We start from the raw sequence: 13,397 nt of genomic DNA on the forward strand, positions 1-13,397 counted from the left end.
TGTTACAAAAAAAAAAAAAATTATATCTATCACATTTAGCTGTAACATTCTTCGGGATCGAATGCCAAAAACACAATGCACATATATCAAATAAAATTTTACGTTTGATTTATTCATTTACTACCATAACTTTTGAAATCCGGTTGTTACAAAACATGCAGATTTAAAAATTAAGAGAGTAATACAATGACCAAACTAATAAATTAGACGTTATATTATATGTCATGAGCACCAATCCATCGCACCAGCGCTTACCGAGCATAGTGGACCAAATGTATAGACCAAAATCAGTTTAAAATCATGAAATAATATCTACCGTAGATTTTGTGCACATGCATCCTCTGCTACACTATATTACATTGTCTATTATCATATTATTTTGTAAAATACTTTTTTATATAGACATATTATTTTGTAAAATACCTTTTTATAGAGTATGAATCCGATCGAATCAAATCTCATTGATCCTCTTACTAACTTGACAACCAATATCACACATAAAGTTCCATTTGTCGAATAATCCTTAATTACTTTTTCTTAATTATATGTTATTTTCAGTTTGATTAGAAGTTCTGAAAAGTAAATATTCATTTAATCGAGTTGTTGTTGCTAATATAGGATAAAAGTGATGGTAGTATAAAGTATATCAAATTTCAAAAACCAACTTATGCTACATATGTAGAGATGCGAGAATTAAGATTACATTAAGGCAAAGTTTCGTAGTTGGGTTTTTAGTCGATGCATTCCAGCTGACAATTAAACAAAGTGATAAAAGTTACGAAGTACTTAAATGAAAAGCAAGCAAATAATCAACTGAACGAATTAAGCAAAAGAGAAGTAACAAATAATTAAGAAATAAGATAAAAGTTTAAATAGTAGGAACTAGGAAGAAACCATATAGATAAGCATGAGTACCAATTTAATTAAGATGAGGAGTATATTTGAAGCATAATTGTAGAGCATGCATCAGTAATGTGAGACTCACACTACAGTGACTACACAGTATTTTTATTTTAATTTGTCAGTCTGATCGACGTCAAACCATCACTAACTAAAATCTTTAGTTACTCTTATTTGATGAACAAATGTGAGCTTGCTCTAGCGGTGAGAACTGAGAAGCCTTCGTTTTAACTGATCTTTTGAATGCACTAGATTACTGTCTTCATTTTCTTTATGTTGCATCAAAACAGTTTTTTTTATTTTATTTTGGGGGGGGGGGGGGGGGTAATAACACTAAATGACCTTATTAATATCATAAATTTGCAAAATGGTTTTGCAGTAACTACTAAATACGTTTCGTCTTAGAATTTTTCGAAGATAGCTTCCAAAAAAATGCATTTTGCTAAACGATCGAATCAATTTCACAATTTCGGTTGTCTGTAATATTAAAACTTGCACACCGACACAAATTTTTAAAATAAATCAGGGTGCAATAATATGTCATTTGCCATTATCCCTTTTTTACACCAGTATGTCATTTGCCAATTTTGAAGTCAAAATAAAATCCTATGAGAAACTATTTCTCAAATTGTTATTTAAAAACCCAGACTTTTATGTATTCAGGCTTCCCGCAACTGTCATTAATAAAACAAATATTTGTTGTATTGTATGTGTACTGGAGCTAGGGACATATCACATATGGATCATGGACGCTTGAGATTAAAAATAATTATCTTGTGTCACAAATAATTATCCAATGTTCAGATATTTTCATGAAATACTCCTTCAATATTTGAGTAGCTAGTATCATTTTGACATATGCCAGAGTGATTTTTTTTCTATACATACATATAATTAAACATTTGACATATATTATTGATTAAATGTTTTCAAAACATACATACATATAGATATTTATTTCTAAATTTATATATGCAATATATTACTGATTTAAACTCAAAGATTATTAACTTTTAATAAATGATAAATAAGGAACTGAGTTTACAAAGTGACATTAGAAACATAATCAACACTATTTATGAAACAAAAACGATACCGCAAAATAAATAGTACTAATTATATACTCTTAATTAATTAAAAATAGTTAAATATACTCTAGTAATTTGGCTTAAGTTTTGGAGATTAATTTAATCCAATAAAAAAGGGGATCCTGGTCACACAAACACACATGCACAACGTACCAAACCCAACTGGCCTTTCAATTTCAACAACTATATATAATAAAATAGTCTGAAGATTTTTCTATACATGTGATGTATTCTTTTCTTCTTCTTTTTTTTGAACTATTGTTTATCCTGGTTTTAGTTATGATTTTGCAGAATGTAATGTGGACGTGCATAATTTGACAACTTAACTACGCCGGAGTTCTGTTTTACCTCCACCAATGTTTTGTCCTTTTTAATGCCCAATTGCACTGTCTCAAATATATGAAATTAAAATTCATTGGAAATTAAGCATACGTTGATTCATATTTGGTTCTAACTGCAGCGAATTGAAATGAAGCATACATATCATGTATATATTTGACAAGTTCAATTTTTGTTGAGTTAATGCTGTAGATTAGGCACCATAATAAGAGTCAAATGTTCACATTTAAAGGTCTTATAGCTATGTTTCTATAACACATATCGTACTTATTTAACACATTTTTTTCAATCGTACTTATTTAACTTATGGAGGTAAACAGTTTTTGATTTTTTTTTTTTTTTTTTTTTTTTTTTTTTTTTATAAACTTAAGAAGAAAAAAGGAAAAAAAATGAGAGAGAAGTGTTTGACTAAAAGAGCATCTCTCCACATGCAAGGGCTTCAGGATTCAGGACGCTGATATCGCAGTTTCCAAGGTCATAATCTATATCTAGTTGTCTACCAAACTCACTTCAGATTATATTATATATTATATACTACTATATATAATGATATCATTTGGTTACATGATCATCTCCTTAATGTATAGTTTAATAACTACATTGATTTCTTATAAACTCGAACCAGTTTTAAAATTCTTAACGATCACCAGTTGACCATACACTTGTTAGCAAGTTGTATCTATGTCAAAATTGATAATTGGTGCTAACCGGTAAATAAATCATGTTTTTTTAGGAATAGTACATTTTATCTTTCATACAGAACGCAACGTATACAACATTCTCAAAATTATTGGTTTAGTCCAGTTATATCTTGAATATTTACAACATTCATGTTTCTTACAATTTTATTATTCGCGTTACTAATTAAAGTAAAAAAAAAATGTAGTTTTACTTGGAAACATTAAATATGCAAATATATCGAAGTTCTATGACAATAAGAAAAATATATTGAAGTCGTCTTCTCTAAGATCTCCTAATAACTACGCCTATCGAAAGAGACATTATTATATTTTTACAAAAAACAAAAAACATTAATATTGCAATTTGCAAATTGGGTTGGGTCTTTCTTCCCTCTCTTCCAAAATATATCAGAACACAAAATTAAATAAACATTTGTTGCTAAAACGACATCCCTAGTTGTCTTGCATGATCTATCCTTGGATATGGGCTATGGACATGTTGGTTTATTTTTAAGGTTATGCCTAATTTTTTTATTTTTTATTTATTAATGTTATGCCTAAATCATTGGACATCTATAAGTCTTCGAACTCTAATGTATGATACTGTTCGAATTCTTTATCCGCATTTAATAGTTGATGCTTGATGGTTGGATTGTGCGGTCGAATTGAAAAAGTGAGCTTCTTCCGTTGTATAATATACGTTCAATACATGAGGGAGCTTCATTTTATACAGAAAGTTGTTAGATTGCACGTATATATATACGACATACGTGAGTGTATATGTGTATATAATTATAGAACCTCTAAAAGGACTATCCATTTGCATATAATTATAAAGAATCACTCATTCTTACAACGACAAGATTCAACAAAAAAACTATTTCAAAATCAATTTTACAATAATTGACATTTGGTTCTATAGGTAGCATATAGGACTAGGTTTTTTTTTTTTCTAGTGTTGCTTGTAGTACAACAATTGTTTTTTGCTTATCAAAGTTGAAGAGCTATCTCAGAGTTTGAAGCTAGCTCGAGTTATGCTTACGACTTTCTTTTGGTTTTGCCTCTTTTTAGGATCTTTCAAATTTGTTTTAGGTTCTCTCTCCCCAAAAAGAATGCACATTTTTCTTTTCCGAGATAAAAAAGCTTGTTGTTTGTTTTTGGCTAATGTAACATCCATCTAAGAGTTATATTTGATTCCGCAGATTAATATAAGCATTTACCGATAGATTAGTGTAACTACAAAAAAAGAGGTTTAGTTAATTTTGCGTATGTATATATAAATGATTATGCAGTCGATAAGGGTATGAAATGTTCGTCCCACGTGGGAGAAGATATAATTAAATCAAGATAATCGTTGTTGCTGAATCTTTAGTAGCTCTAAGCGAATAATTTAAGGAGTATCTCATATCTGTTCGATGAAGCTTCCTTCACCATTAACCATACATATATTATTAATTCATCACAAATAAACTAATATTCTACTACCTTTCCAACTTTTTCTTCTTTCCTTTCTTAATGATTACTTTATGTATTAACAATCTTTAACATAGTACATCTATAATCCATTGGTTGATTATGTATTAATTAATTAAGTTGGCATCCATGCTGTTCTTGCTATTAATTAATGTTTTGGAATTTCAATAATTTTAGTCACTCAATAATATAAAGTTTAGGAACAGATTTTCATTCTTATTCAGAAAAGTTGTGACTGGATCGGATTGATAACATAAAACAGTATGATATAGCAGTATAAGATGATAATATATAGAAAAAGAAAACAGTAAAAAAGATAGTGGTAGGTACTAGTTATTTACCGAGACAATGATTGGTTACTTTTACATACATGTTGTCTCACAACGGTATAAAGTCACCAATCAGAGCCAGTTTTATCTTGATGGGTCTGGAGAGAAGAAATAGCAAAGGCAATTAATAATTGAAAATGAAAGTTGGAGTAGTACATAGTAATCTATTAGACTATTAATTCGAAACTTAAAGGTTCTCGAGTCAATTATTGAAAATGTGGTTCATTTTACATATGGACGGATCATCTGAGATCACTAAATTCACTGCTTAGACAAGCTGAAACCTATTTTCAATGAAAAGCTGTATATTTTGTTCATGAAGATGAGGTTAAATTATAAAAACTTGACTTCATATCCATATATGATATTCAATCTTTAAGTTCTCAACTCAATGCTAAAAATATTTGATTACAAGATGTGGCGGTCTATTCCTGTTTATCAAAACGCCAGAGATCAACAGCAATATCGACTTCTTTTCGCTTGTGGAACTTGTAGAGTTTCGGCAAGTCATACCTGAGCTGCAAGAGGAACAAATATGAATGAGAGTTAGAATGTTTTCAGACACATTCAGATCAGAAGTTTCTAAAATGATAATTTCCAAATCTCTGAAACCTCTTTTTACCTCACACAGAACTTCAGCACTTTTCGCATTGAAATCACGCAACGCCGCTCTTTTAATATGCTGCAAGAATGTAGTTAAAGGTTGTTACTAAGCAAAACATATAGTCAAAGCATGAATAGTAAGTAGTACTGTAAAGAAGAAGAAAGGCTTTGCTTACTTCTCTCGTCGATGTCTTATGCAAGGAATAAACAGCTTGAGATGCTACCTGTGTAACAAAATGTCATATTAAGTTGAAAATCAGAAAACAGTCGAAAGAGATTATGAATTTCTGCTTTTTACCTTCATCGCCGCAGAGAGAAACTCCATGTCAGCTCCTTTCTTTCGTGTACCAAAGGGAGGATTCATTACAACGGTATCCACAATCTGGCCTAAAAAACAATTCGTGGATTAAGCAAAAATGTTACCGGTAGATTCTTTTCTTTGTTGAATGAAATAAAAATGAAAAAAGGTTTTACCTTTTAGCTCTAATTTTGTAATGTCACACTGAACGAAATCAATCTCCACCTGCGTGAAACTTAACCAATTAGTGATACAACCAAAAAGAAGACTCATTCACAAGAAGTAGATATTCAAAAGAAAAAAAGAAAAAACCTCAAGTTCCTCTGCATTTAGTGCTGCTGTTTCAAGAGATTGAGGGTCGATATCGAATCCAATCACACAACTGTTTTGAAGCAACACAGAGATTAAACCTTAGAGAAAGAACAAAGATGAGAGAAGAGTGAAGTATAAAAGATGACGATATACCCACGCTGCATCTAGAAGAGCAGCAGCAGCACTTAAAGTACCACATCCACAACCAAAATCCGCAACAACCTTACCAGATATGTCTCCATATGAATTCTCTGCCTAAACAAGGGAAAGATTCAATTCAACACACACACACACACACACACACACACACATACTTCAGGCTTCAAGAACAGAACACAAATCCAAGCCAAATCACAACTCAGGCTACAGAAATATGACATCCACACATTGAAATCATTACTAGCCTGCTATGAATCTATCTCTCTACACTCAAGTAAGTATAGAGTCGACCAAAACGCATAGTGAGGTGATTACGAAAGACCCAATTCACAGGAAGCATGAAACTAATCGCATAACCCAGAAAATATAGGTGTGAACAGCAAAATAAATACACTTTGGAGCAAAGAGAGAAGGATGATACAGTGAAAAGCATGCGAGAAGCAATGTGAGGACCAGTTGGGTATTGCTCCAATTCCACCTGCGCCACAAAAATCAAAACAGTTTGTTTGACGAAATCAGCAACTAATTGACCATAAACACAATCTTATCATTCAAAGAACTAATTTTTCGCATACTTTAGGGTTGCTGAACTGCTCAAGATCACCCAACAAGCCTTCTAATTGCTTCAGCTTCATCTTCTCCGGCGCTTCTGAATTCTGACTGAATTCACAAAGCTATTAAAATGCCTCTGAGAGAGACAAATAAAAAATGGCAAAGAGAAAAAAGAATAAAAGAAGCATTATGGGCCGACATTCGAAATATATGGCCTAGTGGGCTTTCCGTCTCTCTCGCTGTCTCTCTCTTTCAAGAGGTAACAACGATTGCCTCCCTCCTGAGGTTTCTCTTCCCGGAATCGCGTCGCTCGCTGAGAAAGAGATACAGAGAGATGTGTCCTCGAGCTGCTCCAACATGCGAAATCTGCGTGAAAGTTGTATCCAAATACAAGTGCCCGTCTTGTCTTGTTCCTTAGTAAGTCTTCTTCTTCTTCTTTTTCTTCTTCTTCATCTTCTTCATCATGATCTTGCTGCCTCTTTTTTTCATTAAGTCATTGGTTCGTTATGTGTCCTGCAGCTGCTCCTTGGGTTGTTTCAAGAAGCACAAAGGCAAGTTATTTTTATTTTTTTTCCTGAGTTGGTAAACTTTGAAATCAGATTTAGCTCCCTCATTGATTATAGTTCTAACTTCGAACTGAGACCTAAAGTGTTGGACTTTGTAATCGAGAATTCGATGAGTCTCTCTAATTTTCCTATTTTAGCTTGATGATTGTACCTCAAGAGATTAATTCTGTTTGTGTATCTGTTCTGCTTCAATGAGTTTTTAGCTGAAGTTTCTTGATTGACTTTGGGTTTATGTTGACGTGGTTTTTAAACTATGTAATTTGACCAATGATGCAGAGACTCCATGTGCTAAGCCTTCTTCAACCGAGGAAAAGCCAGGTTAGTGTGCATTTAGTCATCTTCATTTAGTCTTTCTTCTTAGTTTGGTTTTGTATATCTGTGATATGTTTATTCGATTAATAATAGCATACGGTATCGATTTCCTTCTACTTTCTCGCTTTGGTTAGTTGTTTAGTGTGAATCTTGGTTTTGAGTCATGATTTCGTTTTGTAGCAGCTTCTCCAGGAAAGGAAGTTCTGGTGGATAGACCGGTACATGTTGAGGAATCAAGTGATGTTGCAGGAAAGACACAGCTCGAGGCTAGTGGTATGTTTCTTCCAACCAAGTCGCATTTAGATTCATTGGCTGGTTTTCTGAACCTTTAAAGTAGCCAGAGATGCTAGCATCAGACAACAAACTTTTGAACATGGTTTGAGTTATTACCTGCGTTTTGTAGCTGCAACTCCAGCAAAGGAAGTTATGGTGGCAAGACCGATAAATGTAGAGGAAGAAAAGTATGTTGTAGAGAAGACACAGCTCGAGGCAATCGGTAATGTTCTTAAAATAGATTATCATATAGATAATTGGCGATTTTTGATACCTTGTCTTAGTTAGTCGGATAGCAAACTGTTGAACGAATCTGTAGCTTCATTGGCCATTTCTAAGTCTGGAAATTTTTTGCAGCTTCTTCTAGTGAAATCCGAGAAGCGCTAAAGGATGAAGCCCTTCAGAAACTCATCTGCAATATTGATAGTTCGTCCAACCCTTTATCGGTACGCTCTGTTCTGCATCCGTCATGGTTTCATCAAAGATTCAACCTTTTTTTACTATTATTTATCTCCTTCAACAAGATTTGACGAAACTATTTGGTGGTTTTATCAGGAACTCGATCAAGCTATGGGAGTAGAAGCTTTCCGCGTGTTCACGGAAAAGGTACAGTTTTTGAAGCATTTATCTTTCTTTTCAAGAACTTGCAATATCGATGACCAACAAAAGAGCCTGTGCTAAGTTTCACACCTTGTTATTTTCAGATTCTATCAAACATTTCCAAGAGTAAAGATGCGCAATGATATCCGAGCAGAAGTTCCTGAAGTTATTCTTGATTAGTATTTTCGTTAAAGTTCCATTTGCACGAGAGAAATGTTCATTGGCTGTGAAAAAACAAGTCGTTTTGTAAACACATACATACATATATTCTTTGGCCCACATTAGAACATGTATATATTAACCCCGAGATTCCAGGTTCTTACATATACAGAAACAGGAAAAGGGACATACGACCTACTTTAACCATAAAAAGACCAGTAACTAACATCGTAGCTCCTTGGTTACCTTCAAAATTGCGTTTTGCTTGGAGAACAGATCCTTATTAACTCCACACATCAATCTGCAACAACACAATGTAGGAATCTTGAAACTTTATACTCATCTCACAAGAAAAACTAGTGGCCATTCCCTGATGTTCTTACTAACCTGTCGGTTGGTTCTCCTGATCCTCAGGTTCCTTGACACTGCTCGGGAGGCTAAAACTCAGCTGTGATGTTGTTTGATTCTATAAGAACATTAAAAAAAAAAAAAAAAAAAGAGGATCCTGTGTGAGCATCACTATTGTAGGAACAGAGGAATAAGCACAATGGATACTACCTGCAACGGAGGAGGAGGTTGTTGCATCTGAGGGAGACCAACAAACTGGCTATAAGGATTCAAGTAACCTGGAAGCCGAGGCTGGTTCGGCGCTGGGTCAGGCTGCTGACTTGGTAAATGGAGTCTAGATGGGTCAAAGGCTGGATTGTTTGGAAAAGGATAGGGCGGTGCTGGATATGATGGACCCGGACCAGCCATATGAGAAGCTATGCCAGGGAAATGTATGAACGGAGGCCGGTTCATACCCATCATCCCCATGGCCATGTGGGGCATGAATTGTTGCATATTTTGTGACATCATCTGCATAACAATATTGATTCAGGGGAATGATCTGCAGACTCTTCTTCACAATGCTGTAAACTTGGGAAGCAAAATTCATGACTTGCATGAAAACAAGAGTAGGACTTGAGAACAGAGCAATCAGCTATTAAATATTTCTTCCACCAAACTTTTATAACCCTTCCAAGAACATGTTGAAACACTGGTTAATAAGACCAGGGGAAAAAAAAGAATGTATTATGTTTTAGAGGACATACATGTAGTTGCATCTGTAGCGATTTCACGTACTCGATAGCATCTTCCAGCATGGAAGCTTTATCAGACTGATGAGATTAGAAGCAGAACAACTTTTAAAAGGAGTCAACGTTAACTTGAATGACAAGCTATACAAGACTGTAAAAAAGACCTTGTTGCTGCGAGGAACGAGTTCTTGCAGAGCCTTCATCCTCTCGTTGATCCTCCCTCTCCGTTTCTATTACAAAAAAGAATGTTAAACTTTTTAATGGAGATGAAATAAAAATAGAATGCTACACTTTTAATGGAGAGGCTCCATTGTTGAAAACTCGATCAGAAAGGAAAGTTTAAAGACCCTTTCGGAGAGATTATGCATTTCTGCAGCTCGTGACCTCTTCCTAGACGTTGAACCAGGAGCTTCTTTAGTATCCTGTCCTCCAACAGAAACAGAACAAAACAAAAAAGAAAAAGGAAAAAAAAAAACCATTTGACTGCAAAGCCGCACGTGTCAAGTGACTAACATGCGCCAACATGTGGATTGGGGAGCGCAGGTTAAAACTCATTAAGATTAAGTGTAAATATTGACTCACCTCGATATCGTCAGCGGTTTCTTGTCTCTCCTTTCCCTTCCTGTCATCGGCAGTTCTCGTCTCCGTCGCTGGCTGTACCTGAATCGGCTCTGCTTCGACCTTGGAGACCCCGGAAGATGATGTTCCAGCGATCTCAGTCGCAACCACCTTTTCAAGACCGGGAACTACAAAAGTGCGCGAGACTCCGCCAATGATGGCCGTCGATCGATTCTCGCTGCCTTGCGTCGCTGGTGTTAGACAGGATTCAGTCGCCGAAGACGACGGAGTCAAGCTCGATCCCACCTGCGTCGACAGGCTCACCACCGGAAGAGGAACCAACGGTCCAGCTGCTTCAACTCTACCGCCGGAAAATATGTTCCCTCTAAACCTCGACAAGTTGGTAAAGTTGGCCACTCTTCTCGTGTCAAGAATCTGACTGCTAGGCAGATCGACTGGTGGTGGTGGTGCAAAAGAGGCGGAACTTAGCGGCTGAGTAGCCGGAATGGAGGCGACGCCGGGATAGATTAGATCGGAGTAGAAACCATCCTCGCGGTGAGTATGGTAAAGCCAAGAAACCATTTCGTCTTCTTGGATTAATAGACTCTGATGATGAGACGGTTCCGGTTGGTCAAGCAGGGGAGTGTGAGGCGGAGGCGGAAGCGGAAGGGGAGCATTTCCTTCTACACCGCCACCGCCACCGCTTCCGCTGCCGCGGAGAATGGGAGGAGGAACGGAGATGGGTCTCTGTGACTGGCTGCTTTGAACGACTTGGCCACTCTTCCATAAGAGCTCCACGATATCATCTTCACCCCTAATTTCCATACAAAAACATGCACAGACCCTAAAAGTTTAGATATATATTGATGAGAGAAAAAACAAAACAAAAAAAAAACAATCTAAAACGGAACTTACATGATGGATTTTTTTTATTTTTATATTTTTCTTTCTAAGGAGGTTCAAGGAGGAAGTAGTAGTAGTAGTAGAAGAAGAATCTGGGATGTAATCATGGTGGGTTTCGGGAACTAACAATGATTCATGTCTTTGAGACAAAAAGATACAAATTTTCTAAGAGAAACCCTAGAAACAGATATTGGAAATTTGTGAGTTATTTTGTATATATTTGGGTTCAAAGCCCTGGCTTCTCTACGTCTAGAGGATCTGCGAATCCCTCCTGCATACACCCTCTTATATCAGAAGATATAAAATTGTGATTTTGCTACGATAACTTGACAAGAAAAAGGACAAAAAAACAGTTTTCGTAGCCGCTGTTTCTCTCGCTTAGTCTAATAAGAAAGCTCCAAGAAATCACCCAGAAAATTTAAAAATACCACTGAAACTTTTTATAGTGGTGTTTTGGCATATACTGGATGGGTCACATTCGTTGAATTTGAATATCTGTTTATTTCTTTCCTTACTAGTTACTACGTACTGAATTCTTTCGTTTTCATCTTTGTTTGTCTGATTCTTTTAATTTGCGGAATCCTCTTGTCTTTATTATGCTCTGTCTTTCTCTCCCACCCTCTAAAGTGATCCTCTGTCTACGTGCTATACTGCTATGACGTTTTTCGGTATTTCCGATGGCGTCATCACTCTCCACGTTGACTCTTTTGTCTCACTATATTTCATCTCTTTATGATCTTTTTCATAAAAACTTGATCCAAAAAGAATCTCTGGAGGAATCAGGAGATTCTTCTACAAACCCTTTTCTTAGTTCTTACGCAATTCACGCTTCAATATCGATTAACATTCCGATATAACAAAACATTTAGATATATGCTATACGCCGCATCTTTTTATTTTCTTTTGTTTCACATTTTTATCTGTTATCTATTTTTTTCAAAAACACACACACATTTATATATATATATATATATATATACACTTTTGAAAAAAAAATTCAGAACACATATTTTGATGATATTATATAGTTTTTGTTTCTCCTAAAATAAGTAAGCATTGAAATTTTCTTTTACTATTTATTTTAAATTTCATAAGTTTGAATGCTTTAAGAAAAAATTTGGTTGAATGTTTTAGAAAGAGATGAATTTCACTCTCGCCAACGTTCATAGATTGCCATAACTAGACCGGTTGGATAGAGTAAATTGTGTTGTTGTAATACCATCATATCAATCGTTGTTGGTCCAACTAGAAAAATACTAAGAATGAAATCTAAAAATCACAAAATCGAAATGACACTCATCAGGACAGAATCATATTATATTTTAAATTCCGGATCAAGTTTGGGGATGTATAAACCTTAATCCAAACATATTAGTCATAAAACAAAAAAGAAAAATACTATCACATGCTACTATGGTAGTATTCATATGCATGCATGGCTCTTTCTCCGATGTTTTGCGAGAAAATTTGATTGAAAGGTTAATTTATGAAAAAGAATAAAAAAAAATTATGAGAAGTCTAAAAAACATATTGGAAATTATTGAACTTTGGTGGATTAGAAGGAATTCATTTTTTTCTTCTCCGCTTGTCTATTTTCTCTCCGAATTTTATGGTTTAGAAGTGAACAAGTGTATCTCTGTGCGTCCTGTGAAGTTTTCTGTATTCCCAATGACGTCATCACTCTTCAACTTGTCTAATTTGTCTCTGTACATCTCTTGTAGTCTCTTTGATTGCTCCATGTATATGGACATAAACAAAAACATCCAGAAGACAATACAGTGAGTTTTTTTGTATCAACCTAAGGAAACAACATACATTGAACATGCAAATGTCAGCTCTATCTGCAGCGACTTTTCGATTTCTTCTTGGGACACTTGACCACCTAGCTAAGAAAAAGTCAATAAATATACTTAAGAGTGTGACAAATTAAACTTAAGAGTGTGACAAATTAAGGTATGTATGATGCCAATTTTGCCCTTATTCTAAAGAGGTTCCCACTTGGAAGTTTATGTCGGGATAAAGAACACACATTGATCGTTGAACAAACACACATTTCCAGGTCTACTTGCATATCCTATCAAATCATTCAACTTGTTTTTGTTACGGTTTAGCATGGATAACAAGCACACCAACATGTCTCGAAGTATGCATCTTTTATCCACACAATCATATATCACCAGAGTCCCTATTTCCTCATCGTCGATACATAGAAGA

The 13,397-nt window shown here is 35.0% G+C and overlaps 3 protein-coding genes across 5 annotated transcripts; 1 reads left to right on the forward strand and 2 right to left on the reverse strand.

Annotated features, from left to right (window-relative positions):
- Window positions 1–5,117: 5,117 nt before the first annotated feature.
- On the reverse strand, window positions 5,118–7,051 carry LOC18028688 (methyltransferase-like protein 5). Of its 2 annotated transcripts, XM_024149840.1 has the most exons (10): window positions 6,933–7,051; window positions 6,757–6,841; window positions 6,603–6,659; window positions 6,180–6,277; window positions 6,023–6,092; window positions 5,887–5,935; window positions 5,711–5,799; window positions 5,589–5,636; window positions 5,432–5,491; window positions 5,118–5,327 (listed from the first exon to the last, which is right to left on the reverse strand). In XM_024149840.1, exons 2-10 carry the CDS (start codon window positions 6,814–6,816, stop codon window positions 5,235–5,237), a joined length of 624 nt encoding a protein of 207 aa, XP_024005608.1. In that variant the 5' UTR covers window positions 6,817–6,841; window positions 6,933–7,051; the 3' UTR covers window positions 5,118–5,234. The 2 variants fall into 2 exon arrangements, with proteins under 2 accessions (XP_024005608.1, XP_006412906.1); XM_006412843.2 differs by lacking the exon at window positions 6,933–7,051 and having other exon boundaries at window positions 6,757–6,898.
- Window positions 6,960–8,797, forward strand: LOC18028689 (zinc finger HIT domain-containing protein 3). Of its 2 annotated transcripts, none has more exons than XM_024149841.1 (8): window positions 6,960–7,150; window positions 7,253–7,284; window positions 7,576–7,617; window positions 7,792–7,884; window positions 8,015–8,107; window positions 8,242–8,330; window positions 8,440–8,490; window positions 8,589–8,797. In XM_024149841.1, exons 1-8 carry the CDS (start codon window positions 7,068–7,070, stop codon window positions 8,625–8,627), a joined length of 522 nt encoding a protein of 173 aa, XP_024005609.1. In that variant the 5' UTR covers window positions 6,960–7,067; the 3' UTR covers window positions 8,628–8,797. The 2 variants fall into 2 exon arrangements, with proteins under 2 accessions (XP_024005609.1, XP_024005610.1); XM_024149842.1 differs by having other exon boundaries at window positions 7,795–7,884.
- Window positions 8,798–8,856: 59 nt separating this feature from the next.
- Window positions 8,857–11,422, reverse strand: LOC18028690 (transcription factor bHLH119). Its single transcript, XM_006412846.2, has 8 exons — window positions 11,196–11,422; window positions 10,305–11,094; window positions 10,070–10,144; window positions 9,887–9,952; window positions 9,738–9,803; window positions 9,202–9,501; window positions 9,031–9,109; window positions 8,857–8,944 (listed from the first exon to the last, which is right to left on the reverse strand). Coding segments are annotated over exons 1-8 (1,383 nt in total). The 5' UTR covers window positions 11,198–11,422; the 3' UTR covers window positions 8,857–8,939.
- Between the last annotated feature and the right edge of the window lie 1,975 nt (window positions 11,423–13,397).

This window comes from Eutrema salsugineum, unplaced genomic scaffold, assembly GCF_000478725.1.
Source record: "Eutrema salsugineum unplaced genomic scaffold, Eutsalg1_0 scaffold_1, whole genome shotgun sequence".
NCBI classification, from domain to species: Eukaryota; Viridiplantae; Streptophyta; class Magnoliopsida; order Brassicales; family Brassicaceae; genus Eutrema; species Eutrema salsugineum.

Bases quoted from the DNA above. Each gene is read 5' to 3' on its own strand.
- LOC18028690 (XM_006412846.2), bottom strand. The intron at 9,953-10,069 runs GTCTTTAAACTT...TTTTTGTAATAG, and splicing joins TGCATAATCTCTCCGAAAGG to AAACGGAGAGGGAGGATCAA. The intron at 9,502-9,737 runs GTATGTCCTCTA...ATTGTTATGCAG, and splicing joins CGCTACAGATGCAACTACAT to ATGATGTCACAAAATATGCA.
- LOC18028689 (XM_024149841.1), top strand. From the start codon at position 7,068: ATGTGTCCTCGAGCTGCTCCAACATGCGAAATCTGCGTGAAAGTTGTA. The intron at 7,885-8,014 runs GTATGTTTCTTC...TGCGTTTTGTAG, and splicing joins GACACAGCTCGAGGCTAGTG to CTGCAACTCCAGCAAAGGAA. The intron at 8,331-8,439 runs GTACGCTCTGTT...TGGTTTTATCAG, and splicing joins GTTCGTCCAACCCTTTATCG to GAACTCGATCAAGCTATGGG.
- LOC18028688 (XM_024149840.1), bottom strand. From the start codon at position 6,816: ATGAAGCTGAAGCAATTAGAAGGCTTGTTGGGTGATCTTGAGCAGTTC. The intron at 5,800-5,886 runs GTAAAACCTTTT...ATTGTTTTTTAG, and splicing joins TACAAAATTAGAGCTAAAAG to GCCAGATTGTGGATACCGTT. The intron at 5,328-5,431 runs GTAAAAAGAGGT...TTCCTCTTGCAG, and splicing joins GTGCTGAAGTTCTGTGTGAG to CTCAGGTATGACTTGCCGAA.